The sequence below is a fragment of the Bos indicus genome, chromosome 14 (assembly GCF_029378745.1).
Source record: "Bos indicus isolate NIAB-ARS_2022 breed Sahiwal x Tharparkar chromosome 14, NIAB-ARS_B.indTharparkar_mat_pri_1.0, whole genome shotgun sequence".
NCBI classification, from domain to species: Eukaryota; Metazoa; Chordata; class Mammalia; order Artiodactyla; family Bovidae; genus Bos; species Bos indicus.
In genome coordinates this window covers 605,689-629,603 of record NC_091773.1, presented here as the reverse complement: position 1 = coordinate 629,603, position 23,915 = coordinate 605,689, and the positions used below count along the sequence as shown (strand labels likewise).

Here is a 23,915-nt window from a genome sequence, read left to right as displayed (position 1 = left end):
CCGGAAGTTTCGCGTTGCCATGGCAAGGGCCGGGCGCGGGCCCGCCCCCGTGGCGCCGGGAGGAGCGTGGGGCAGACGGACCCGCGGACCGGCTCCGATCGGCTGCGAAGTGGCTGCTGGCGCGAGGCGGAAGGTGAGGAGCGGACTTCCGGGGCCTGCAGGCTGGCGGGTAGACCGGGAGGCTGGGATCCTGGCGGGAGGCCGTCCAGGCCTCGCTCCGCGCGGGTGTTGAGGGTCGGGAAGGCTCCAGGAGTGGCGGCCGTCAAGGCCGGGCCGGGGCGCTGTTCGCGGCTGAGCCGAATGCGGGGTTATTTTCAGCCGTGTAACCTGTTGGCCAGGTAGGCAGCACCGGAGTTACCTCCGTTTCAGCTGAGGACATTCGGGCCTGCAGAGAAGGTACTTGCCAGGCTTCGTGTGTGCTTTGGACCGAGGCCAGAGGAAAAACCTGAACCTTCTGTGCCAAATTCTTTAACTTCCAGGGATTCTAGTGACCTCCTTGTGGGGATCCTGGGCTCCAGCCCACCGATGGGTGTCCGGGCTGGAATAGCCATCGCTGTGCGGCGAGCGCCGGCCCCCGCGGCTTCGGAGGCGCACGGGCCTGGGCGGGAAGGTCCACGCCGGCGGAGCCCCTCCCTGTCCTGCAGTGGAGGCTGAGGCTACTGTGGGGTTAGTTTCCGTGGGTGCGGAGGCGTTCCAGGTGTCGGGGAGCGGGAGCCAGGGCCGAGCTCTGGCTAGCCCTTCCCAGAACTCTGGGCCTTCCTTTCTCTACCCCGTCCTTAGCTTGGGGGTGGAGTGGGGGCCCGCACTGCTCTTCTCAGCCCCTCTGCTCCCCGGGATGCTCCCTAGCGATGCTGGGGGCTCTCCCTGGGAGAGCTGTGAAGGAAGGACTTCTGTGTCCCTGGCTGGCCTCCTGGCTTACTTCAGGGGCAGCCAGAGTCGCCTTATGGGCGGATGGCTCCCTGACGGATCCTCGACCGTGCTGGCCCCGCGATCCTTGCCAGGGGGGCGTGTGGCGCTCTGAGCACCCAGCTCCCTGCCTGCCTCCGCTGTGCCGGTGACTTTTGCTTAGAGCTGGGATGGAGCAGCATCAGCAGGCCTATCTTTCCTTCCTTGTGGGCTCTCCGCGGACCTGCCCTGGCTTCATTCCTCACCTGCCTGGATTCTGCTCTCCCAGAAGGTTCCTGGGCTGGCAGGCGCCCAGCAAGAGGCCCTGGTACCTGTGGGCTCCACGTTGGTATCTGTGTTCTAGGGATTTCTGAATCTCACTGCGTTCAGCTTTGGAACTTCAGTCTCAGATGAGCCTGTGGTGACCCAGCACAGCACCTGCACCCCAAGAGTTCCCCACTCCAGTGCCTCTGTCCCGGTCCACCTGTTAGCCAAAGCAAGATGTCTGGGTGGTAGTGTCTTCTCTCAGACTTGCTCCTCAGTTGCCTAGATCCTGGCTGTGCTGTCCATCTCTCGTACCAGCAGCCTGCACCTCCTTCTGGGATGGGAGCCTTTGCTCCTGGCCACTCTTCTGGGCTCCGACTCAGCACTTTGACTCCACCCTTCTCACCATAGGCAGAGTGATGGGTCCGAAATGCAGATCTGATCCTTGTCCCTCCTGAACATCCTTCCTCAGAGACTGCAGGACGACATGCCTGTCTTTGCACACTGGCCCCCCCTCCTCTGTCCCCGCCCCACTCCTGAGCACCTTGCCATGTGTGTCGGGCCTCCACCCTCCTGAACCCCTCCAGTAGTGGTGGAGGAGGCAAAGAGGGGAGAGAGTGAGCCTCTGCCTCCCTTTCCAAGCTCTGTGTCTGCCAGCACATCAGACTGAGAAAAAAGGACAGAGGGACAGTCAAGTCTAATTCCACAGACGCCTGGGATGGCGGGCTGGGGAGGAGGAGGCTCTCGGCTGCTGGGCCCCGTGCTGGCTGTGTGGTGAGGCCCGATGGCAGACAGCGAGTCTGGGCTGCATGCTTCCTGGGCGGCTGTGACAGACACAGATTGCCGGGACTGCCTGAGACCTTGGTCATTCTTTGATCTGATCACTGCTCTTGGGTGGGTTTTGTGTGGGGTGCTTTGTAAGACTCACCCCCACCCACCCCCAGAACCTCCTCCTGTTTTGGAAGGACAAGCAGGTGAGCCCTGGGAGCCTCCAGGACTCAGGTGAAGCTCCTGCAGACCCTTCTTACCGTCTGGGAGGTCTGGATGGCCTTTCTGCACTGGCAGGGCACGTGGCCAGCCTCGCCGTGGCCACAGGCTTCCTGCGTTTGCTCCGGGTTGCACTCAGGGCGCGTGGGCACTATATGTGTCACCATCGCAGGCTCTGCATCCCAGTGCCAAGCCCAGCCCTGGCACAGCTGCACTCACAGCTGAGTGACAGTTCATCCACCCAGCGGCTCAGTCCTGGGCTGGGCTTCACCTGCGTCTGCTTCCACGCCGTCCCTCAGTGTCGGGAACCCATCAGCTCCTGCGGTCATGGGTACTTCCTGCAGGTCAGGCCCGGGGCTCAGGGAAGAAAACAGTGACTAGTGCAACGATGGAAGCGGGGTGAAGACGCAGCAGAGTGATGGGTTGACTTCAGGGGACCTGAGGAGGCAACGTTTAAGCTGGGATCTGAGCTGCAGGAAGGAAGGAGCTATGCTGAGATCTTGTGAAGAACTTTCCAGACAGAAGGCATAGCTGACAGAAAGGGGCACGACGATGAGGTGGCAGATCGGGGTCAGCAGAGCTTTTCTGTGAAGGGCCAGAGAGTCAGTGTTTCAGGCTTTGCAGCCCACGTGATCCCTGTGGCAGCTATTATGCCGTTTTGTGGAAGGGCAGCCACAGACAATATGCGAGTGAATGTGCTCTGTTTCCACAAAACTTTACTGACAGACCCTGAAACTTGAATTTCACGTAATACTCATGTGTCACCAAATATTCTTTTTCTTTTAATGTCTTTGCCAATCATTAAGGTCAAAACCATTTTCAGCTCATGGGCCATACCAAAACAGACAGTGGGTCAGTTTGCCAGCCCCTGTGCCAGACACCAAAGAGTGCTGTGTCTTAGTTCATTGAATCCTCATAAGAACCTTATAAAGAAGGTACTATTATTCCATTTACAGATGAGAAAACTGATTTCCTCAGAGGTCAATAAACTTGACCAGTGCCCTCAGCTCCTGGCACTTTAAACCCGGAGTGTGGTTCCCGAGCTCAGCTTCCAGCCTCTGTGGTATGGAGCCGAGGTCCCTGAGGTGCAGGAAGCAGGCCAGTGCTGAGTGGGTAGTGGAGAGGTGTGGGAGGAGACAAGGCCAGGAGGGGCCCGATCACCAGAGTTAGAGGCCAGGGGAAGACTTAGGTTGTATACTTATATTTTTTTACACCCAACTTTATTGAGGTGTAGTTTACATATAATAAAAGGCACCTATATAAAATAATTTGGTGGGTTTTGATAGATGTATGCTCCTTGTAAACGCCACCACAATCCAGACACAGAGCATCTCCCTCATCCCTGAAAGTCCCTTTCCCTGCGCTCAGTCCACGGTCCTCCCTGCCCCAGGCAACCACTGATCTGCTTTTGTTATTATAGATTCATTGTCCCTGTTTTCTTTTCCTAGAATTTCACATAAGTGGACGGATACAGGATGAACACTTTTGTGTCTTACTTCCTTTCGCCAGACAGAACGTTTTGGAAATTCAGATTGCTGCATGTCTCCATAGTTCATTGTTTTTCTTGCTGGGGGGTTTGGTATTCCATTGTATAGGTACACTGTTTACTCCATACACACACCTGTTGATGGACATTTCGGTTCCTTCCAGTTTTTGCCTATTGTGAATAAAACTGCTGTGAATATTCATGTTTACCAGTCTTTGCATGGACATACATTTCATTTCTCTTGGGTTGAGATGACAGAAATGATGGTTGAAGTGCGTACTTGTATTTCACTCTATACAAAAAATGCCAAAACTGTTTTCTAAAATGGGAAGTCATATCACATTCCCAATTGTTCTGTGTCTTTTAGTCATTCTTCGGAAGTTTAGCCCTTCATGTGAGTGTTGATGGCTTGTTGTGCCTTGAGTTGGCATTTCCTAATGATGAATGGTGTTGCACACCTTTTCATTTGCCTGCTCAGCCATTTGTATATCTTATTTTGTGACGTGTCCAGATCTTTTACCCATAAAAAATGGGTTGTCTCATCAAGCTCTAAGAATTCCTTGTATGTTTAGGGTGCTAGTCCTTTGCCAGATACAAGTATTGAAAAAATGTCCTCAGTCTCTGGCTTGGCTTTTAATTTTGTCACCAGTGTCTTAAACAGACAGATACTTATAATTTTGATGAAGTTCAGTTTGTCATTTTTTCTTTATGGTTTATGCTTTCTTTAATGGTCAAGAGGTCAGGGGTCATTGTTTTCCTTGGATATCTGGGCATTCCAACACCATTTTGAAAGGGCACCCTCTCCCCATTGTGTTGCCTTAACTCCATTGCTGACAGTATGTGTGGGTGGACTTCTGGATTCTCTATTCATTGATCTTATTGCTCATATCCTGCAGATTTGATTATATTAGCTTTAAAATAAGTCTTGAGGTCAAGTATAAGTAGTTTTCCAACTTGGTTTTTCTTTTTCAAATCATTTTGGCTCTTCAAGATATGATGTTGCTGCTGCTGCTGCTAAGTCGCTTCAGTCGTGTCCGACTCTTAGCAACCCCATGGACTGCAGCCCACCAGGCTCCTCCGTCCATGGGATTTTCCAGGCAGGAGTACTGGAGTGGGGTGCCATTGCCTTCTCTGAAGATATGATGTAGTTCTATGTAAATTTGAAAACTGGTTTGTCAGTTTCTCAAAAAGAGCTTACTGGCATTTTGATTGGGCTTATACAGAAGCTAGGGATCTGTTAGAAGAAGAATTGACATTGTAAGAATGTAGAACATGGTACACATTTCTCCATTTATGTAGGTCTCTGTATTAATTATCTATTGCTGTATATGAAATTATCCTTAAACATTATGACTTAAAACAATGAAGTTTTGTTCTCTCACAGCTGCCGTGGGTCAGGAATTGTACAGTGGTTTGGCTGGGTGGTTCAGGTTGCAGGTCTAGCCCGCTGTGGGGATGCTCTCTGAGGGCGGGCCAGGCTCTTGGCCCCGCCCTTCCGGCCTCTGGGCAGCCTCACCCCCAGGCCCCGGGTCTAGGAGAGAGCCCGCAAGCTGCACTGCCCTCCAGGACCTGGTCCGGAGCTGGTACCTCCTGGTTTCAGGCTTTGTTTCCGTTTGTTCCTTAGAAGTAATTAACTGAGTCCAAGTGAAGTGACTGATTAACTGTGTTCAAGCCGTATTGAGGGGAAGGAGACCAGGCTCTGCCCCCAGCAGCCAGCATCAGCGTCTGTTCCGTTTGGAGACGCTAATTTTGCAAATGATATATTTCACATTTTACATGTTCCAATCCTTTGTTACTAGTTCACAGACGTAAACTTGATTTTGGCGTACTGTCCTTTGTATCCTGCAACCTTGCTAAATATATTCATTTGTTCGAGTAGCCCCATTATAGATTTCTAAGGATTTATACAAATCTTTCTATGTGCCTCCTGCATCTAAGGAGTTATCTTCCTTTCCACCTGTCTGCTCTTTATTTCGTGCCTCCGTGCGCTGCCTGGGGGTTGCAGTGTTGAGTAGGAGGGGCAGGAGTTGATGCTTTTACCTTGTTCTCAGTCCCGAGGGTTTTACCAGACTGAGGGATTTTCCTTTTATTCCTAGTTTCCTAGGGTTTTTTGTTTTTTTTTTTTTAATCATGAATGGAAAAAAAAATAAAAACAAAAATCATGAATGGATACTGAATTTTTCCAAGTCTTTTTCTGCTTCTATTGATTTGCTTGTTTATTTTAAATAGCAAACTATGGAGTTTCTTTGTGGGAAGGTTTTTAATTAGAAATTTAATTCCTTTAATAGTTATAGGGCTGTTCAGGTTTTCTATTTCTTCTTGACCCCATTTTGATAATGTGTTTCATTCAAATAATTTACCCATTTATCTAAGTCAAACATGGGAATTTTTAAAATATATATATATAAAGGGCCAAATAGTAAATATTTTAGGCTTTTCAGGCCATATGGTCTCTGTTGTGATTGCTCAGTTCTTTGTGTAACACACAACAGCCACAGACAATACGTGAACAAATGAGGATGGTTTTTTCTAATAAAACTTTATTTACAAAAGAGATGGTAAGCTGATTTGGTCCATAGGTGTAGTTTGTTGATCCCTGAATTAAGTTTATGATTATAAATTGTTCAGAACGTTCCCATTTAGTTGTCTGTAGGATCTGTAGTGATAGCCTGTATTTCTTTTACAGTTTTGGTCATTTTTGTCTGCATTTCTTGATCAGTTTAGTGAGAGTCTTATTGATTTTATGAATATTTTCAAAGGAACAACTTTTAGTTTCAGTATTCTCTTCTTTTCTGTTTTCTTTCTTTTTTTTTTTTTTTTGGTTCACAAGGCATGCGGGATCTTAGTTCCTTGACCAGGGGTTGAATCTGTGGCCTCTGCAGTGGAAGCATGGTGTCCCAACCACTGGACCGCCAGGCAATTCCCCATTTTCTGTTTCATTATTTTTTGTTCTTATTATGAATTCCCTTCACTTACTTTGGGTTGAGTTTTCTCTTTTTTTTGTAGCTTCTTACTAAGTTGGAAGCTTTGGTCATTGATTTGACCATCCTTGTTATTTATGCGTTCAGAATTAGAAGTTTTCTTCTAAACCCTGCTTTGTTTTATTTACTTATCTTTGGTTGCTCTGGGTCTTTCTTGCTGAGCGGGGGCTATTTTCTAGTTGTGGTGTGTGGGCTTCAGGAGTTGCAGCTTGAGGGTTCCAGCGCACAGGCGCAGTAGTCATGGCTTACAGGCTTACTTGCCCCCTGGCATGTGGGATCTTCCTGGACTAGGGACCAAACCTGTGTCCTCTGCATTGGCAGGTGGATTCTTCCACTAAGGAAGTGCTAAACCCTGCTTTAAATGCATCTATTGTATTTGATGTGTTTTCATTTTCATTCAGTTCAAAGTATCTTCTACTTTCCATTTTGATTCCTTCCTTAGCCTGTAGGTTATTTAGAAGTATGCTTTAAAGTTTCCAAATATTTGGGAATTTTTCCAGGTATTTTTATGTTATTGAATTCTAGATTAATTCCATTGTGGTCAGTGAAAATTCTCTATATGCTTTCATTCCGTGTAAACTCACTGAATCTGTGTTGCGTTCCAGCATGTGGTCTGTTTACTTGAATAATACATTTGCAGTGTTGTGCAGCTATCATCACTCTCAATTTCCAGAACTTTTGAATGACCTGAAACAGAAACTGTCCATTCAACACTATTTCCTTACACCACTTGCCCCAGCCCCTGCTTTCTATGCCTGAATTTACCTATTATATAAAAGGAAATCATACATGTGTCCTTTTATTTGATACATTTCTGACATGTGTCAGGATTTTGTTCCTTTGTATGGCTGAATATTCCATTGTGTTTATATATGTTGGGGAAGGTGATGGCACCCCACTCCAGTACTCTTGCCTGGAAAATCCCATGGACGGAGGAGCCTGGTAGGCTGCAGTCCATGGGGTCGTGAAGAAGTGGACCTGACTGAGTGACTTCACTTTCACTTTTCACTTTCATACATTGGAGAAGGAAATGGCAACCCACTCCAGTATTCTTGCCTGGAGAATCCCAGGGACGGCAGAGCCTGGTGGGCTGCCATCTATGGGGTCGCGCAGAGTCGGACATGACTGAAGCGACTTAGCAGCAGCAGCAGCAGCAGCATGTACCACATCTTATTTCCTCATCTGTCCATTGGCATTGGGCACTGGAGTTGTTTCTGCTTTGTAGCAATTGTGAACAGTTTTTCTGTGAACATTGGTGTGCAAATAGCTGAGTCCCGGCCTCCAGTTCTTCTGTTTGTACACCCGGAAGTGGAGCACGCCTTTGGTTTCACACTGCATGGTCGGCAGAGTGATGTTTTACTCTGCACGCTAGTGCACTGCCCTGTGGCACAGAAGCTGGAGACATGTCAGTCTTTCTGTTTGCAGAGCCAGACACCGTGCACCGGCTGTCCCCTCACGGGACCTGTAGATGAGCAGTCAGGCTTACAGGGTCGGGCACTGTTTCCGGTCTGCTGGAGAGTCTCTGGCCTCAGGCCGCTCCAGACACCTCTCCCTGCGCAGTGGCATGTCTCCCCCCGGCCCCCGTCCGCGGGGCTCCCACCATTCTTCCCTCTCACATCAGGCACCTGTAAACCGATCATTAGCTTTCCCGGGTTCGTGGGGACACGTGTGTGCTCCCATGGCCATCCAGAGCCTGTGCACCCCTTCTTCTCAGGCTGAGCATCCAGTCAGAGAGCAGACCCAGGGTTCCAGTGCTGCCCTCTCCAAAGCCCACTTCCAGTATTCTGGTTTGGACACTGCTGAATTGACAGGCCTTCGTTTCCAGACCACACGGGAATCATGAGGCTGGCATGGCTGTGGGCAGTGGGGCTTCGAGCCTGGAGCCTGGCCGCTGGGAAGGTGTGGTGCTCAGGCCTCTGGAAGCTGTCCTTTCTCCTCTTAGCTAAGAGAGGGCTGGGCTTTTCCCCCTCTGTTCTGTGTGGCTTGTGGGATCTTAGTTCCCCAACCAGGGATGGAATCCAGGCCCTCAGCAGTGAGAGTGGCCAGGGCTGGCGTCTATCCTTGGTTCTCAAAGACTCTTTTGACATGCAGATACCTCCAGTTGCCTAACTTCTTTCATTTGGCCATCTAGACTTCTCACACCTTGCTGTGAGTTGGTCTTTAGATTTACTTAGACGGAAAGGCAATGGAGGAGGGAGCTTTGGGGCTCCCCTGGTTTCTGGTGAGGGACCCTTCCAATTTTCCAGCCCCACAACACTGCTGCTGAGCTTGCAGCCTCTTCCTCACATGGTCCAAATGGCCTCCAGTGCGTGCTCTGGCCCCGGGCCAAGGCAGCTGCCAGCATCACGTGTACACATGTGCCAGCATCCTGGGTTCATCGTCCCTCACAGGATGGAGGCTGGGCAGCTGTAGCTAAGCCAAAGGAAATGTCACATTTGTAGGTCACAGCTTTGAAAGGGCTTCACTTTCCTGTGGTTCTACTGCTGAGGGGAGTCTGAGAAAGGACTCAGATCTCATGGGTGGGTCAGAAGGGCAGCTGAGGCCAGAAGGAGTGCAGGACTGTGCGCCCCCAGCAAGAAAGAGGGCTGGGGAGCTAGAGAGGAGACTCATTACAAAGCCACAGTGGGTAAGATATTGTAGGGACCGGTGGGACAGAGTCAGAAGTCTTGATGGGCTCACATGTATGTTGTCGTTCTGTCGTTTAGTCGTGTCCGACTCTTTGCGACCCTGTGAACTGCAGCACGCCAGGCTTCCCTGTCCTTTACTGTCTCCCAGAGTTTGCTCAAATTCATGTCCATTGAATCACATATGTGTATAGGAATTTAATTTGTTACCAAAGCGGCACTGCAGAACAACATGGAGAGAAGCAACTTTTAAATAATGGTGTTGGGACAATTGGATATAAATATAGAACAAAAAGGGGCTTCCCTGATGGCTCAGACAGTAAAGAATCTGCCTGCAATGCAGGAGACCTGGGTTCAGTCCCTGAGTCAGGAAGATCCCCTGGAGCAGGGAAGGGCAATCCACTCCAGTATTCTTGCTGGAGAACCCCACAGACAGAGGAGCCTGGTGGCCTACAGCCCATGGGGTTGCAAAGAGTCAGACACGACAGATTGACTAACGCTTTATCACTTTATCAATTTCAAAAATGAAATTGGAGCCTGTCCTAGTTATATATTGATGCCCAACAAATTGCCCCCAAATACAGCACTTCTCTCCCACATCTCAGGCTTGACTGGGGGGAAAGAGTCTGTTTCCGGGTGGCTGGCTTCCCCCAGAGTGAGTAGCCTGGAGGAGCACAGGGGTGCAGTCAGGGCGCCTTGCACACTCTGACCATGGTGGGCATTGAGCAAGTGCGGAAGTGCCACCACCCACACTTTAAGTGGGAGGGACTAGGTCTACCTTTTGAAGGGAGGAGTGTCACTTACTTTGCAGGCATATTTTACAACTCCACAGATTCCCTTCTTCACACCAGACACAAATATTAGCTCAAGGTGGACTGCAGACCTAAATGTGATGCAGATTAGCCTCCTTTTAGAAGATAATATAGGAGACTTGTTTTCAGAAAGATGTCTCATCTCATTAATACTCAGACAACTGCAAACTGACCACTGCGCAAAGAGTGACACAAAGAATAAAACCAACTGGACTGTTTCCCCATCGCTGTTGGGAGTAGAAACTGGTACAGCTTTGGAGAGCAGTGGTAGTGTCTGTTGACTCATGTCATAGCCTGTGGTTGGCGGCTGCACACCAGTGTCAGTGGACAGGGTGTTCACAGGCCCACACCCATCAGAGTGTGCCCTGGGCTGTGCAGACAGGCTCCTAGTGCGCTGTTACTCAGCCAAAGGCAGAAAGCCTGGAGCTGCACACTTTGGAGTGGGTGGATCCCACACAGTGGGGGTGAGGCAGCCTAGAGCACGGGGCACCGCTCCATCTGGAACTCCGGCACGTCAGCACCAGATTGAGCTCAGGAGGAGCATGGGGGGTGTTGGTGTGGAGAAAAGCGAGGTGGTGGTCACTACGTGGAGGCGTGTAGGAGGACTCTGAGCTGCTTGGCGCCATCCTGATGGGGTGGAGTTCATATCAGTTTGCATCTCCATTATTAGTGCATTGTGATTTTTGCATTTTCAGGACTGTATTACTGATTTAAAACAGCCAGTTATTTTATCAGGGAAATGGATTTATTTCAGAGGAGCAAACAACTGCAAATCAGGACCTGTAGCCCATGGGGAACCACAGGCAAGTGCAGAGAACAAAGGAGAGGAAACTTACAGAGGAGAAGGGGAGTGTGAGGGGCTGTGATGAACGGAGAGCCCTTTGGAGGAAACTGGGTGTGGTGGCTTCTCATTGGCTGCGCTGTTGCCAGGTGGGGAGAAAATCTGCTTTCCACCTGCCAGGTTGTGTTGTGGTAACCTTGCCCCTGTGGGGTCTGCAATTGAAGGGAAGTGACAGAGTGTGAGAGTGTTCCCTTCTGGCCTCCAGACTCCATCTTATTTCTTTTGTTTTATTTTATATATCTTTTTGGCCTCGCCCGATGACTTGTGGGATCTTAGTTCCCCAACCAGGGATTGAGCCTGGGCCCCATGCAGTGGAAGTGTGGAGTCCTAAGCACTGGGGAGATCCCCTGCCTTGATTTTTAAATGAGGTTTCTGTTTATTCATTTTCACAGTATCACACTTCACAATATAAAGATTTTAAGAGGGCACCCCAATACCCTGCGGGAGGCTGTGTGGAAAAGCCCATCTCGGGCACAGGGACCCCCGTCCCTGCAGGCCCGATAGTGGGGTGGTGGGCAGGGCCACTGAGGGCCGGGCTGGGAGCGGGCCCAGCCCGGGATTCGATGGGATGGCTGAGCCGCACGGACCTCACAGGGTCAGCAGGGCTTTAGGACCATTTCAGGCGAGGGGTGACTGGGTTGAGGCTTGCGTTTTCAATGCCCCGGGGCTGAGTGTGGAGAGAGCTGGACCCCAGACTAGGAGCAAGGCAGCAGGCAGTGGCCTGTGAGGTGCAGACCCAGAGGGGCTGGGGCAGGAGTGGGCTGGAGGGAGCGGGCTGGAGGGAGCGGGCTGGGCTGTGCCCTGGCTTCACCTTCAGTGTGGTCAGCGCCCCTCCTGGAGGGGAGGGCCAGCCATGCCCTGCGCCTCCCTGCACCCGCCCACCTGCCCCCGAGTCCTCAGACCTGCCAGGTGTCTTTCTCTGGGCCTCTGTGGCCACACTTCACTTGGCCTGGGTGCTCCTTCTTTCCTGGAGGTGGGCACCGGGTGGCTGTGTGGGTCGCCCCGCCCGTCCCTCGGAGGTCCGCCTGGGAGGAGCGGCGGCTGTGGTGCTGTGGGTGGTGGTTGTGGAGTGAAGGCGCAGGCGCAGCGGGAGGCACTGGCCCCCGCGGCCCGGCTCCGCCGCGGTGTCCATCACCGTTTGCTCCCTGGTCTCCAGCCTGTCTCCTCCGCAGGTCCTCCGCAGGACAGAACACTGCGGTTTTGCCGAGACCTGTCTCATTCATCGAGAGGGCTGTGCTTTCGGCGTCAGGCCTCCGTGGTCCCGGCTTCACCCGTCACGTGTGGACACAGCTTGGGGCGGGGGTGAGGTGGGCGTCTCCTTGCGCCTCGCGGCTGGCCCGCCGCGCTCAGTGAGCCTCTGCTCTGCTGCACTGTCGTAGCCGGGTGCCTGCTTCTGGACTCCCTGGTGCCCCCTCGCTCTGTGTATCTAATTACTTCATGTCTTCCTTTTTTACGGTTTTACTGACAAGTCTTGCCCTTTGGCATTCCCTGTTAAATGGAGAATTAGTGTGAGTTTCAAATAGAACTAGTGAGATTTTAACGGGGATTGCATTGAGCCTTGGGTGAATTTGGGGAGAAAAGGCACCGTTATGGTTCAGAGGCTTTTGACCCTACGTGTGGTCTGTCCCTTTTGGTTCTTCTCTTGTGAACTTTCAGAAGTTTCAGTGGTCTTCTGTGTGGACGTCTTGCACATCTTTTATTAGATTTATTCATACACATTGATGCTCTTGGACATAAATAGCGTCGTTACAGCTTTATCTTCTAACTGTTGCTGGCATTTACAAATATAATTTATTGTTGTACATTAGCCTAGTATCTATCACTATTGCTGTGTTCTCATATTCTCATAGTTTTTTAGGAATTTGCAGGTTTTTATCATATATAATGTGTCATTCTCAAATATTGAGTTTTTCCCTACCCTTCCTGTTCTTTTATATGTGTGTGTGTGTGTGTGTATTTTGGCCATAGCATCTGGCTTGTGTGATCTTAGTTCCGCAACCAGTGACTGAAGCTGGGCCCCATCAGTGAAAGCACCGCGTCCTAACCACTGGACCGCTAGGGACGTCCCTCACCCTGCCTATTCTTGCTGCTTTTATTGCTTTTTCTTGCCCTGTTGCGTTGGCTAGAACCTTCAGTACAGTATGAATAGAGATAGCGGTAGCAAGCATCCTCGTCTCCTCCAGTGGGATTTGTTGTTTCTTGAATTATGTTGAGATCATCGCTCTGCTGATAGGAAGGGGCTGGAGCAGAGAGCTAGTGCTGGGAGCCCGGGTTCTGGGTCCTCCCCAGGGTGCTGGAGAGCCCTTGGTTTGGGGGGCATCGAGGCCCGTGAAGGCCCCGTGATGGGCTCCGTGGTTGCTGGCTTTTTCACGGAGGTGGATGTCTTCTTCTGATGGTTTCTGTCTTGTCAGGAAACATGTCAGCAGCTGAATGTGAGGATGAGGAAGAAGGGAATGGAAGGCTTTGGGGCTGTCAAGTCTGAATCTGGTCTTCAGTCAGCAGCTTGGCTGGTACATTCTGACTCAAAGCCGTTGTGTTGGGCCAGGCAGGACTTTCCCACAAGCTCAGGGCCTGGGAGCCTGTGAGGCTGGGGCTCTAGGGTGCTGCGGTCAGGAGTAAGCTGGGAGAGGGTGGCAGCAGAGAGCCCGGCTGTGGAACTGAAATGCCGGGGCGGGGTTGGGGGAGTTCCCGGAGGTGATGGGGTCCAGGGTACCACTGAGCCCGAGGATGAGGTCATCACCGAGGGGCAGGGGCTGAAGGGTGGTCCACAGGGATATCGAGCCTACCAGGAATTTGGACCTGACATGGCAAGGGCTGGGGTGGGTGGTCGGTGCAGCCAATGGGCGTGTCAGCCAGGACTCAGGGGCTTGCGGGCTGAAGCAGGAACAGGGGATGGCACTTCCAGGCCTGGGGGCGAGGTGGGGAGAGAAAAAGCAGCCCCCAGAGAAGGCTGGCGGGAAGGGGGAGAGCAAAGATTGAGCTGTGCCTGACTCTGGGGGGGTGTCAGGGTGGGGAGCGGGGCCGCTTCTCTTCTGCAGCCTGCGTGCTGCCTGCCTCTCGTGCCCGGAGAGGCTCTAGGGTGGCAGGGCCCTGCCTCTGGACTGCGGCCGAGTCATGTGAGGAGACCGCTGGTGTGCTGGGCGGGCTGCCTGCAGGGCGGCACCTTGGCTGAGCAGGTCGAAGGCTCTCTACACTTCAGTAGGCACTCAGTAGGTACATTCTCCTGGCTGATGCCCTCAATCTTTGTGATCCACTCATAGATGCTGTCCATGAGTGGGCAGGGGCCTCTCCGGACTGCCGTATCCTGCTTCCAGCTTGCCTGTACTGATTGAGTACAGGCCCGGTGTTTCCAGTAGGATCCGTGCTCCGTCTCTGTGTGAAGCCATCCTAACTGATGTGAAGACCACTTTGTCCTGTTCACTGCAAGTGTTTTTACCCAGTTGACCGTCTGTATTTTAATTTTACAGGCTTTGTTTTGTTTTCACAGTGCGGACATAAAAAAAGTCTAGCAGGATGGGATTTGTTAATTTCCCTTTTGGTTTCTGGGTTTTGTGTCAGGCTAGAAAGGCCCAGCCCTTACTGGGGTCACGCGGATGGTCCGGGCCTCCTGCGGTTGTCCCTCCGCACGGCTGTGTCTGCGGTGCTTGCTGCCCCCATGCCTCCTGCAGACCCCTCCCCAGCCCTGCGCAGCTCCCCCGTCTGTGCCTCCGCAGACCCCTCCCTTCCGGGCCCCCTTTCAGGGGCGTCTGTGGCCCTGCTCACCTTGGATGCTCCCCGTCCCAGTTCTTGGGGGCCTCCCTCCTCCATCTGCCCCTTGCTGGCCCTCCTCCCAGGGCACTCCCCCCGCACCCCTCCCCAGCAGGCGGTCATCTGGGTCCCCGTGTGTCTCCTGCCGGCTCTCATGCATCTGGAAGCCTCTGTGGCTCCCACAGCCTGTTGGGCCTGTTCTGTCCCCGCCCCCCCCCCCGCCCCCCACCCCGCCAGGCTGACCGGATACCTGACAGCCGTGCTCACACCTGCCCTCCCCAGACAGAGCAGTTAACATTGTTTAGAAGAGACCTGCCCTCACGCGGCTCAGAAGCCAAACAGCAGGAGTGGCCCCGAGCTCTCGGTGCCCGCGGTCCCTGCAGCCCCCCCAGGCCTGTGGCTGATTCAGGTTTACAGGCGTATTCACAGCGAAGCTCTGTCTCACGTACAGATTGTGAGTCCCCGGTTCTTCACTGAACACTGTTTCTTGGTGACCTTTTCATGGTAGTGTATAGGTAGCTCCCTCATACACCCCTCAGGGCCTCGTGTCATGACCCTGAGGTAGACGAGGAAGGCTTGAGAGCTGCGGCGGCGGCAGGCCTGACACGCATGCTGCGGGTCTAGCCTCTGGAGCCTTCCAGAGCAGGCCTGCTGGGGGCTGCCCTGCACGCATGTTGTGATGATGGCGCCCTTGGCAGCACCCCCAGATCACGGAAGGCGAGCAGGCCTTCCATGCTTGCCACGCCAGCGTGGGCGCCCCTGCCCGCCGCCGTCCAGCCGCTCGGCCCAGCCCCTGCCTTCAGCCGCTCATGGCTCCGCTGTCTGTCCCCACACGGCTGGTGCCACCCGCCCCCCCCAGGCCCGCCAGGTGGACCCATCACGGGGCCAGCACAGAGCCTGGGCACCATGCTCTCCTCCTCGTGGAGCCCAGCCTGTGCCTGCACAGAGGCCCATGCCCCTCACCCCACCCAGGGCCCCCCAGAGCTGCGTGGCCAGACAAGGGTTAGGAGTCGGGCCCTGCCTTGGGGCCTCGGCCCCTTCCCTGAGCGGCACTGACTCGAGGCCTCCCTCCAGGTTCCAGCTTAGCCTCGGGGACAGACCCAGCGGGCGCGCAGCCGGCGGGGACAAGCGGTGCCCGCGACAGACTCGTGCCCTTGGCAGCTGGCCGTGAGGCGGGGATTGGCGGCATCCCAGGTGAGCTGAGTTGGGGCCAGGAGGCCAGAGCCGGGGTAGGGTCAGGGGAGTCCTGCCTCCCAGTCCCTGCCTGCGACCGGGCGGGGTCAGATCTGTCTCAGGGTTTTGGCCACAGAGCCCTGGCCCCACGGCCTCCGGAGCCCTGGCCCCATGACCTGCCCTGCTGAGGGCGCGTTTCTGTGTGACTGCAGGTGGTGCCGCACGCCTCACCCTTCCCAGAGCGAGGAGCACGCCTGCCCCACCATTTGCTCTTGTAGATAAAGCCACAGGGACCAGCCCCAGCAGTCAGGATGTGAAGCCCCAGAACCTGTGGGAAGGTGGGCACCCTCCCTCCATACCTTCTCCCTCCCTGCAGGTCACGCCCCCCCACAGGTCATGCCACTCCCCGCAGGTCAGGCCCCCCACCCCACCCCCATGGCCCACCCCAGGTCCCAGCGCCCTGGCGCTGGGCTCTTGCTGTGACCTTGATTCTCACACAGATGCTGGGCGTAGGCATGAGGCAGCATGGGGGAGTCTCAGCAGAGCACCAGAGTTCAGGCCTGGCCTCAGTTTCCCAGGTGGAGGGTGGAGACACTGGAGCAGGGTGGCTGTAGGTGTGGAGGGGCCCCCAAGGCACTCAGGCTAGGCGTGGGTCTGTCCATCCTGAGGGCCCAGGGCCACTCCCAACAGACTCAGGCCTTCCCCTGGTGCTGGCTCAGAGGAGGGGGGCAGTCTTCGTGGTCCTTCCAGAAAGCTCCTCCCGCCTCGTCCCACACCCCAGGCGTGGAGCTGAGAACTGGAAAAATCGTGCAGATTATCTCTGTTTGACATTCCAGGGAGGCTTGGGGCAGGATTTGTGGACTGAGGCTGTAGCTGCCCTGCTCAGCCCCCCTCAGCCTGGGTGTGGTGAGGTGTTGCCGGGGCTCTGCCGAGCTGTGCTGGCCTCTGTGGCTCAGTCAGGGGTGAGTCTTCAGCTCCAGGGGGCTGTTCCTGGACTGTGGCTGGGGGAGGTGGCAGAGAGGGCAGAGGCTGGGTGGGGGAGCGGGCAGAGAGCTTAGACTCAGCCCAGGTGGGGCTGAGCACCATGCTGCCCTCCACGGAGATGCTCCCAGGACGGATGCCCACTGCCCGGGGTCCCTGGATGCCAATGGATCACCTTTCTCTCAGGGGAGGCAGTCCAGAGGCCCAAGGTCACAGAGAGACCGCCCTTAGGCAGCTTCCTGCAAGGAGCACTGCTGAAGGAACCCAGAAGGGACCTGGGGATTCAGGCAGGTGGGCCCCCAGTGTGGGGGTGAGTGCCTGGCTCCAGGGCACACTGCCTGGCGAGGGTGTGGGGGCCGCAGGGAGCAGGTCTCTGTCGAGCCCCCGCCCTTCCTGCCCGCCCTGAGCAGTAGCGATGGGGCAGGGACAAGGCCCAGGCAGAAGGCAGCCGGCCTTGCTCCTTCCTTATGGTCTTGTGGGGCAGGCTGTTCAGGCTGGCTTCCCTGGCAGGCCCCAAGGCCAACTCCAGAGAGATGTACGTCCTACATGTGGGCAGGAGGGGGTGCCCAGTCCCTCCAGGGGAGCATGAGAGACCTGTGAGTGGCCAGCAGGGAGGCAGAAAGCCCTGTCACACCTGGGTCTGGCCGGGGCCTCATGGGTGGGGAGCAGGCAGAGGCAGGACATGGGGCCCCGGGAAACCCAGGCAGGCAGTCTGGGCAGCTCCTGTGCCGGCCCTGCAGTTGGCAGAGCTGGCCAGCAGGGGGTGGGCTGCCCGGAGCAGGGGTGCTACCTGGAGAGCACTTTCCTGGCCTCACTGGTCCCCCATCCTGTCCCCAGGAAGCCTCTGAGGCCAGGCTCGCAGAGGGGATAGTGGAGTGCCAGCCACGTCCAGGGCCAGGCAGACCCAAGAAGCGAGGCTCTGGGTACACTGGGGGTCCCCAGGCTGGAGAGGCCTGACCTGACCTGATCTGGCCCAGGACAGTTTCCTTCCAGAAGGAATGGGCACTCACTAGTACAAGTCTGGTCAAAGGAAGGTTGGTCAGTCTCTAGATGGCCATGAGGTCTGTCCGAGTGGGAAGGGGGACTCCAGGTGGTCAGGCTGAGCTGCACGGGGCACCTTCTAGGTGGAGCCTGGCCACGGCCTCCTGAGCAGTGTCCTGAGACCATGCCCAGTGACCACCCCAGGCATGCTGGGCAGGACAGTCCATGGTGGGGACTGTGGGGCTGTGCTGCAGCCCAGCTGCTTGCCCGGCTGTCTGTCCTGACAGCTCCCAGGTCGGGCAGGCCACTGCGCCCATGTTCACACAAGCAGGGCTTGCATGTAGCCCAGGACAGCTGAGGGGGCATTGAATGGCCTGAACTAGAAAGCCTGGCAAGGAAGAGGCCCAGACTCGAGCGGTGAGCAGCTCATGGCCAGGACAGGCCGTGCCCTCCACCCTCTGCAGCTGAGGAGCAGGATGGCCTGGGCACCCTCAGGAGTCTGGCAGAGCTGCAGGAGAAAGTGAGCTTGCCTAGCCCAGCCCGAGGGCACACGGGTCAAGGGCCGACGTGGGGCCTTGAGGGGCCACCCGGCTGGAGGCCTGCTGTGAGCAGGCGTGCTGTCCTCCTGCTCTTTACTCTGAGCTGCAGAGAAATGCTGAGTGTGAGGCCAGAATGCGGGCCGTGCAAGGTTCTCTGTGGGCAGGGCGGGGCTCTGGGGGGGCCGGCCTGTCCCTGTCCAGCCCTGACGGCTTCCTGCCTCCTCCTCTCAGGCCGGCAGGAGGGAGTACCTGTGTGTGCAGCTCGGCCACTGGCTACTCCAGAGGGGACCCTTCCTGAAGACACAGTTGCCGGGCCCTGGGTGCCCTGCCTGCCTAGAGAGCATCAGCCCCGGGTGCCGGGGGCCAGGACCCCCGGACTCTGGACACACACCCGCCCAGCCCTCCCTCCTGCTGCACCTCCTCTTAGCACTGACGCCCCGGGGGGCGGTAGGGGAGGAAGGCCTGGCCATGGCTGCCCCTGGACCCCACCTGGTCTCCTAAGACTGGAAGGCAAGGGCTCTCTGGGCTCCCAGGAGTGTGTACCCTGCCCTGCCCTGCCCTGCCCTGCCCTGCCCCTGTGTAAGGAGCCGGGAGCTGTAGCCTTGTCATCTGGGTGATTAGCTTCAGACCCTGGACTGACGCTGGCCAGGTCCCGCCTGCTTCCTGCAGGGTGTCCTCCTGACCCCACGCGGGAGGGAGGCCCTGCCTATCGAGCGGCCAAGGTGCTCGGGCCCCGGGAGGCGGGCTGCAGGTGCCGTCCCACGCCACCTTTCTGCCTGGGGCCCGTGGCCCTCACACCTGCCCGGGCCTGGTCACAGCGTGAGGCCTCCTGACCCAGCCTTGCCAGGCACAGAGGCCACGAACCTCGGGAGGGGATGCCCCCGAGGGCTCCAATCCAGCCGGCTGCCCCCTGCCTTAGGCCCAGCCTGGCCCCTGTGCTGCCCTGGCCGGTGCCCCCCTCAGCCCCCGCGGCAGGCAGCCCCCGCCATGGCCGAGCACCTGGAACTGCTGGCAGAGATGCCCGTGGTGAGCAGGATGAGCACACAGGAACGGCTCAAGCACGCCCAGAAGCGACGGGCCCAGCAGGTGAAGATGTGGGCCCGGGCTGAGAAGGAGGCGCAGGGCCGGAGGGCCAGCAGCCGGCCGCAGAAACGGGTGCTCTTCCCGCCCAGCGTCACCCTCCTCGAGGCGGCTGCCCGGAATGACCTGGAAGAAGGTGAGTGTGGCTGAAGTCCGGGCCGGGCCAGCAGCCCTGTCCCCACTCCTCACGCAGGCCTCAGGAGCCGCAGCCCCCTGGTAGGAGCCCAGGGCAGCCCGCAGAGGGCCCTGCTGGGCCAGGGGCCAAGGCGGGGTGGGCTGGGAGCCGCCATCTTCTCTGCCTCTGGCCAGGGTGCTGGGGGTTGCCCACGATGCCTGCCTGCCTGGGTTCTGAGCCTTCGCCTCCATAAAGGACACATGTCCCACCACCCCCCGGCAGATTAGACCCAGGGTGCAGGGCTGCCCAGCAGGACCCCCTCGACGTCTGCCCTCAGTTCTGCCTCTGACTTCTTCCTTCCCCCTCGGAGCCTTCCTGGAGCACAGGCTGGGCAGGACCACCTTCCTGCCACTGCCCTGTACCCGCTCTCAGTCCCTCTGCCCTCCCAGGGAGGCTCCTGAGGACTCCTTCTGTCTCCCTCCAGGGCGGGGCCTCTGCTGTGGCAGCTCGGGTGCAGAGGGCAAGGAGCGGCAGGGTGTGCCCAGAGCAGGGAAAGGGGGCTGGGCATGGCGGCCGTGGGTCGGCCAGCAAACAGGAGCTGTGGGGCAGGGGGTGCAGCTGGGGAGGGCTGGGCCTGGGTACCCTGGGCCTTCAGTCTTGGCCACCGAGGTGCAGGGAGGGGGCTGCAAGTACCAGTGGAGGGGTGCATGTGAGTGTGAGCGTGTAAGGCTGGGGGGACACGGGACCTGACCAAGAGGTGTCTGAGGGTGCATGCCAGCCCCCAGGCCTGGGGGGCCCTTTCTGGGAGGAGTCGGAAGGCTGGAAGGCCCTAACTGGGAAGGCGTTCTGAGGTTGAGGCTGAGGCAGGGGGCTGTTGTCTGTCTATACTCTGCCTGGGGGCCCAGCCCCGAGCCCTCGGCCTGGGCTCTGGGTCCCTCCTGCCTTGTGCTCCTCTGCTGTCCTGGCTACAGCACAGCACGTGACCCAGGTACCCTGGGCAGGGGCCTGAGCAGGACTCACGGGCCTGCAGCCAACTTCCGCTCCCGAGCCCTGACCGCCTCTGTCCTCCCCGCAGTTCGCCAGTTCCTCGAGAGCGGGGTCAGCCCTGACCTGGCCAATGAGGATGGCCTGACAGCCCTGCATCAGGTCAGCCCCGCTGGCGGTGGGAGGGGAGGCTGGGGCCATGGTGTGGGCTCGGACACTCAGGCTGCCTGCTCCACAGAGCTGCATCGACGACTTCCGGGAGATGGTGCAGCAGCTCCTGGAAGCTGGGGCCCGGGTCAATGCCCGCGACAGCGAGTGCTGGACACCGTTGCACGCCGCGGCCACCTGTGGCCACCTGCGCCTGGTGGAGCTGCTCATTGCTCGGTAGGGCCCGCTGGGAGTGTGGGCGACCAGAGCGGGCATCTCTATCAGGCCAGGGCAGGCAGGACCTTCCCCGCAGGGGCAGCTCGTGTGGAGACAGCCCAGGCTTCTCCCCTGGGTCTCTGTCTCCACTGCCCTGGTATGCCCTGCCTGCACCCCAGTGCGCACAGCTGGGGCCTGACATAGCCCACAGTGCTGCCTCCGCAGGGAACTGGCACCCCGCAGGGCAGCATGGGCCTCCGCCTGTGGGAGCTCCCTGAGGGCAGGCTTTGACCTCCCACTCTGGTTGTCTAACCTTCCCAGGGTCTGCACAGAAATGCCACTCTGGTCAGAGTCACAAAGGAGGAATTGGCAAGGGGATACCTGGACACTGGTGGGGCCATTAATGGGGCGGGCAGAGCAGGGCTGGGCTCCTGAACACCTGCCTTGGTGAATGGAGAGGGTGGTCAGCTTCACCAGGATCCAGGAGCCCCCCTCAGCTGGCCTTGCAGGGCGTCGGAGGTGGGTGTGCGGGTGGATGACCATACCCCCGCTCACACACAGATGCCTGGCCGTGGGGAGGGGTGGGTGTGCAGCCCCCAGCCCCACTCCACTCCTCTCCACAGAGGACACCCCGCTCCCTGCAGAGTGCCTGGGACACCCAGAATCTTGGCACCCCTTGGGGCGGGTGGACCCACTGGATGCATTCATGGCAGCCAGGGCCTGGGAGCTCAGAACACCTGACAGTCCAGCAGCACAAGGACAGACACAGGGGCATCCAGCAGGGCTGCCTCTCAGCTCAGCAGAAGCCCGGGCCCCTCGGTCGCAGCCCCACAGTGCACTGCCCGAGGTGGGGGCCTCCCTCCTGACACAAGGGCCCCGTGACCAGCACCCTGTCCATCCTCTCCACAGTGGTGCTGACCTCCTGGCAGTCAACACGGATGGGAACATGCCCTACGACCTGTGTGAGGATGAGCAGACGCTGGACTGCCTGGAGACAGCCATGGCCAGCCGAGGTGAGGGCACCCCCTCCCCCCTGCCCGCGGTGGGGGAGGCTGCTCTGGGAGAGCGAGCCCTGAGTGCCCCGCCCCGCAGGCATCACCCAGGACAGCATCGAGCAGGCCCGGGCCCTGCCGGAGCTGCACATGCTGGAGGACATCCGGAACCTGCTGCAGGCGGGGGCCAACCTTGACGCCCCCCGGGACCATGGGGCCACGCTGGTGAGGACGTGGCACCGGGCTGGGCGGGGGAGGGTGCTCCCCAAGCCGAGCCGGGACTCAGGTGCAGGCGGTGTGCCTGCAGCTGCACATCGCCGCGGCCAACGGGTTCAGCGAGGCGGCCGCCCTGCTGCTGGAGCACCAGGCCAGCCTGAGTGCCAAGGACCGCGATGGCTGGGAGCCGCTGCACGCGGCGGCCTACTGGGGCCAGGTGAGTGCCCGTGGACGGCGGGGCTGATGAGCCCGCAGGTTCTGCAGGCCTCAGCAGCCCCGTCACTCTGGCCCACAGGTGCGCCTGGTGGAGCTGCTCGTGGCACATGGGGCTGACCTGAACGGCAAGTCCTTGATGGATGAGACGCCTCTCGGTGAGCCGGGGGCCGCGTCCTCGCGGTGTAGGGGGCGCGTGGCGGGGCCCATGACCCTCCGGCTCCTCCACAGACGTGTGCGGGGACGAGGAGGTGCGCGCCAAGCTGCTGGAGCTGAAGCACAAGCACGATGCCCTCCTGCGTGCCCAGGGCCGCCAGCGCTCCCTGCTGCGCCGCCGCACCTCCAGCGCCGGCAGCCGTGGGTGAGTGCCTGCCCCACCCGCCAGGCCCCCGCGGCCCCACCCCGTGGGCTGGGCCCAGGGCTTTGTCCTCGCTGAGGTCAGCTGGCAGCCCAGGGTGCCAGCCCGGGCAGAGTCCGCAGGGAAGGCGATGTCTTCCCACACCCTCTCTTTGCGCCCCTAGGAAGGTGGTGAGGCGGGTGAGCCTGATCCAGCGCACCAGCCTGTACCGCAGGGAGCACGCCCAGGAGGCCATCGTGTGGCAGCAGCCCCCGCCTGCCAGCCCCGAGCCATCGGAAGAGGATGAGGACCGCCAGACCGACGCAGAGCTCCAGCCGCCACCCCTGGAGGTGAGCCTGGCCCGATCCCACACCCTGGTAGGGCCAGTGACCCTGTCCTCAAACACAAGAGCCACACGCTCGGGGGTCAGCTCCACCCCCACCCTTGTTTCGGCTCCTGGACCACCGTGCTGCCTGGGGCCCTGGGCCAGAGCGCGCCTGCTGATGGCCTCCAGGCCACACTTCCCCCACAGGAGGAGGACCCCGAAGAGGCCAGGCCGCACAACGGCCGAGTGGGGGGCGCCCCAGCACGGCACCTGTACTCCAAGCGGCTGGACCGGAGTGTCTCCTACCAGCTGAGCCCCCTGGAGAGCGCCTCCCCTGACGCCTTGGTGCGTGCCAAGGCCCACCACACCCTGGCAGATCTCAAGCGCCAGCGGGCCGCTGCCAAGCTGCAACGACCCCCAGCTGAGGGGCCCGAGGCTGCTGAGGCTGGCCTGCCTGTGGACACTGAGACCCCCCAGCCGGAGAGTGGCTGTGGGGCGAGTGGAGACCCGCCCCTGCTCAAACTCACAGCCCCCTCAGAGGAGGCCCCCGTGGAGAAGAGACCGTGCTGCCTGCTCATGTGAGGGGCTGGTGGCTGGGGTGACGAAGGTCCCACTGCCCAGCCCTGCGCTCCTGCTCTGCGTGCCCAGTGCATGTCCCAGGCCAGGCTGCCAGTCTCCCTGAGGAATAGACCTGGGGCAGAAGCTGTACCTGGGAGACCGCTGGCTGCAGAGACCTAGTGTTGTTCTGTGACTCTCGATAAAGGGCTCTTCTGCCACTGCCTTGTCGTGTGTCTCAGCTGGGCCTCTGTTGCCAGCAGGGAGCGGCTGTGTTGCTGGGCCTGGGTGCGCCTGCCCCGTGAGCACCGAGGCCCGTAGCACACGCTGGGGCTCGCTCAGGGTGCCCAGCCCCGCGTGGGTGTGGGGCACATGCCCGTCAGGCAAGAAGCCTAGCCCTTCTGCACCCTGCCTCCCAGGCTCCTGGAGGCCCC

The 23,915-nt window shown here is 57.8% G+C and overlaps 1 protein-coding gene across 11 annotated transcripts; it reads left to right on the top strand.

The window, feature by feature from the left end:
- Positions 1-27: 27 nt before the first annotated feature.
- PPP1R16A (protein phosphatase 1 regulatory subunit 16A) lies at positions 28-23,702 on the top strand. Of its 11 annotated transcripts, none has more exons than XM_070802219.1 (15): positions 28-133; positions 14,141-14,302; positions 15,702-15,821; positions 16,013-16,138; positions 16,637-16,762; positions 18,533-19,517; positions 20,572-20,642; positions 20,719-20,864; positions 21,753-21,856; positions 21,936-22,060; positions 22,143-22,268; positions 22,347-22,422; positions 22,496-22,625; positions 22,786-22,951; positions 23,134-23,702. In XM_070802219.1, exons 6-15 carry the CDS (start codon positions 19,289-19,291, stop codon positions 23,506-23,508), a joined length of 1,548 nt encoding a protein of 515 aa, XP_070658320.1. In that variant the 5' UTR covers positions 28-133; positions 14,141-14,302; positions 15,702-15,821; positions 16,013-16,138; positions 16,637-16,762; positions 18,533-19,288; the 3' UTR covers positions 23,509-23,702. The 11 variants fall into 11 exon arrangements, with proteins under 11 accessions (XP_070658320.1, XP_070658324.1, XP_070658326.1 ...); XM_070802222.1 differs by lacking the exon at positions 14,141-14,302 and adding an exon at positions 18,050-18,282 and having other exon boundaries at positions 30-133; XM_070802220.1 differs by lacking the exon at positions 28-133 and adding an exon at positions 190-338.
- The last annotated feature ends 213 nt before the right edge of the window (positions 23,703-23,915 follow it).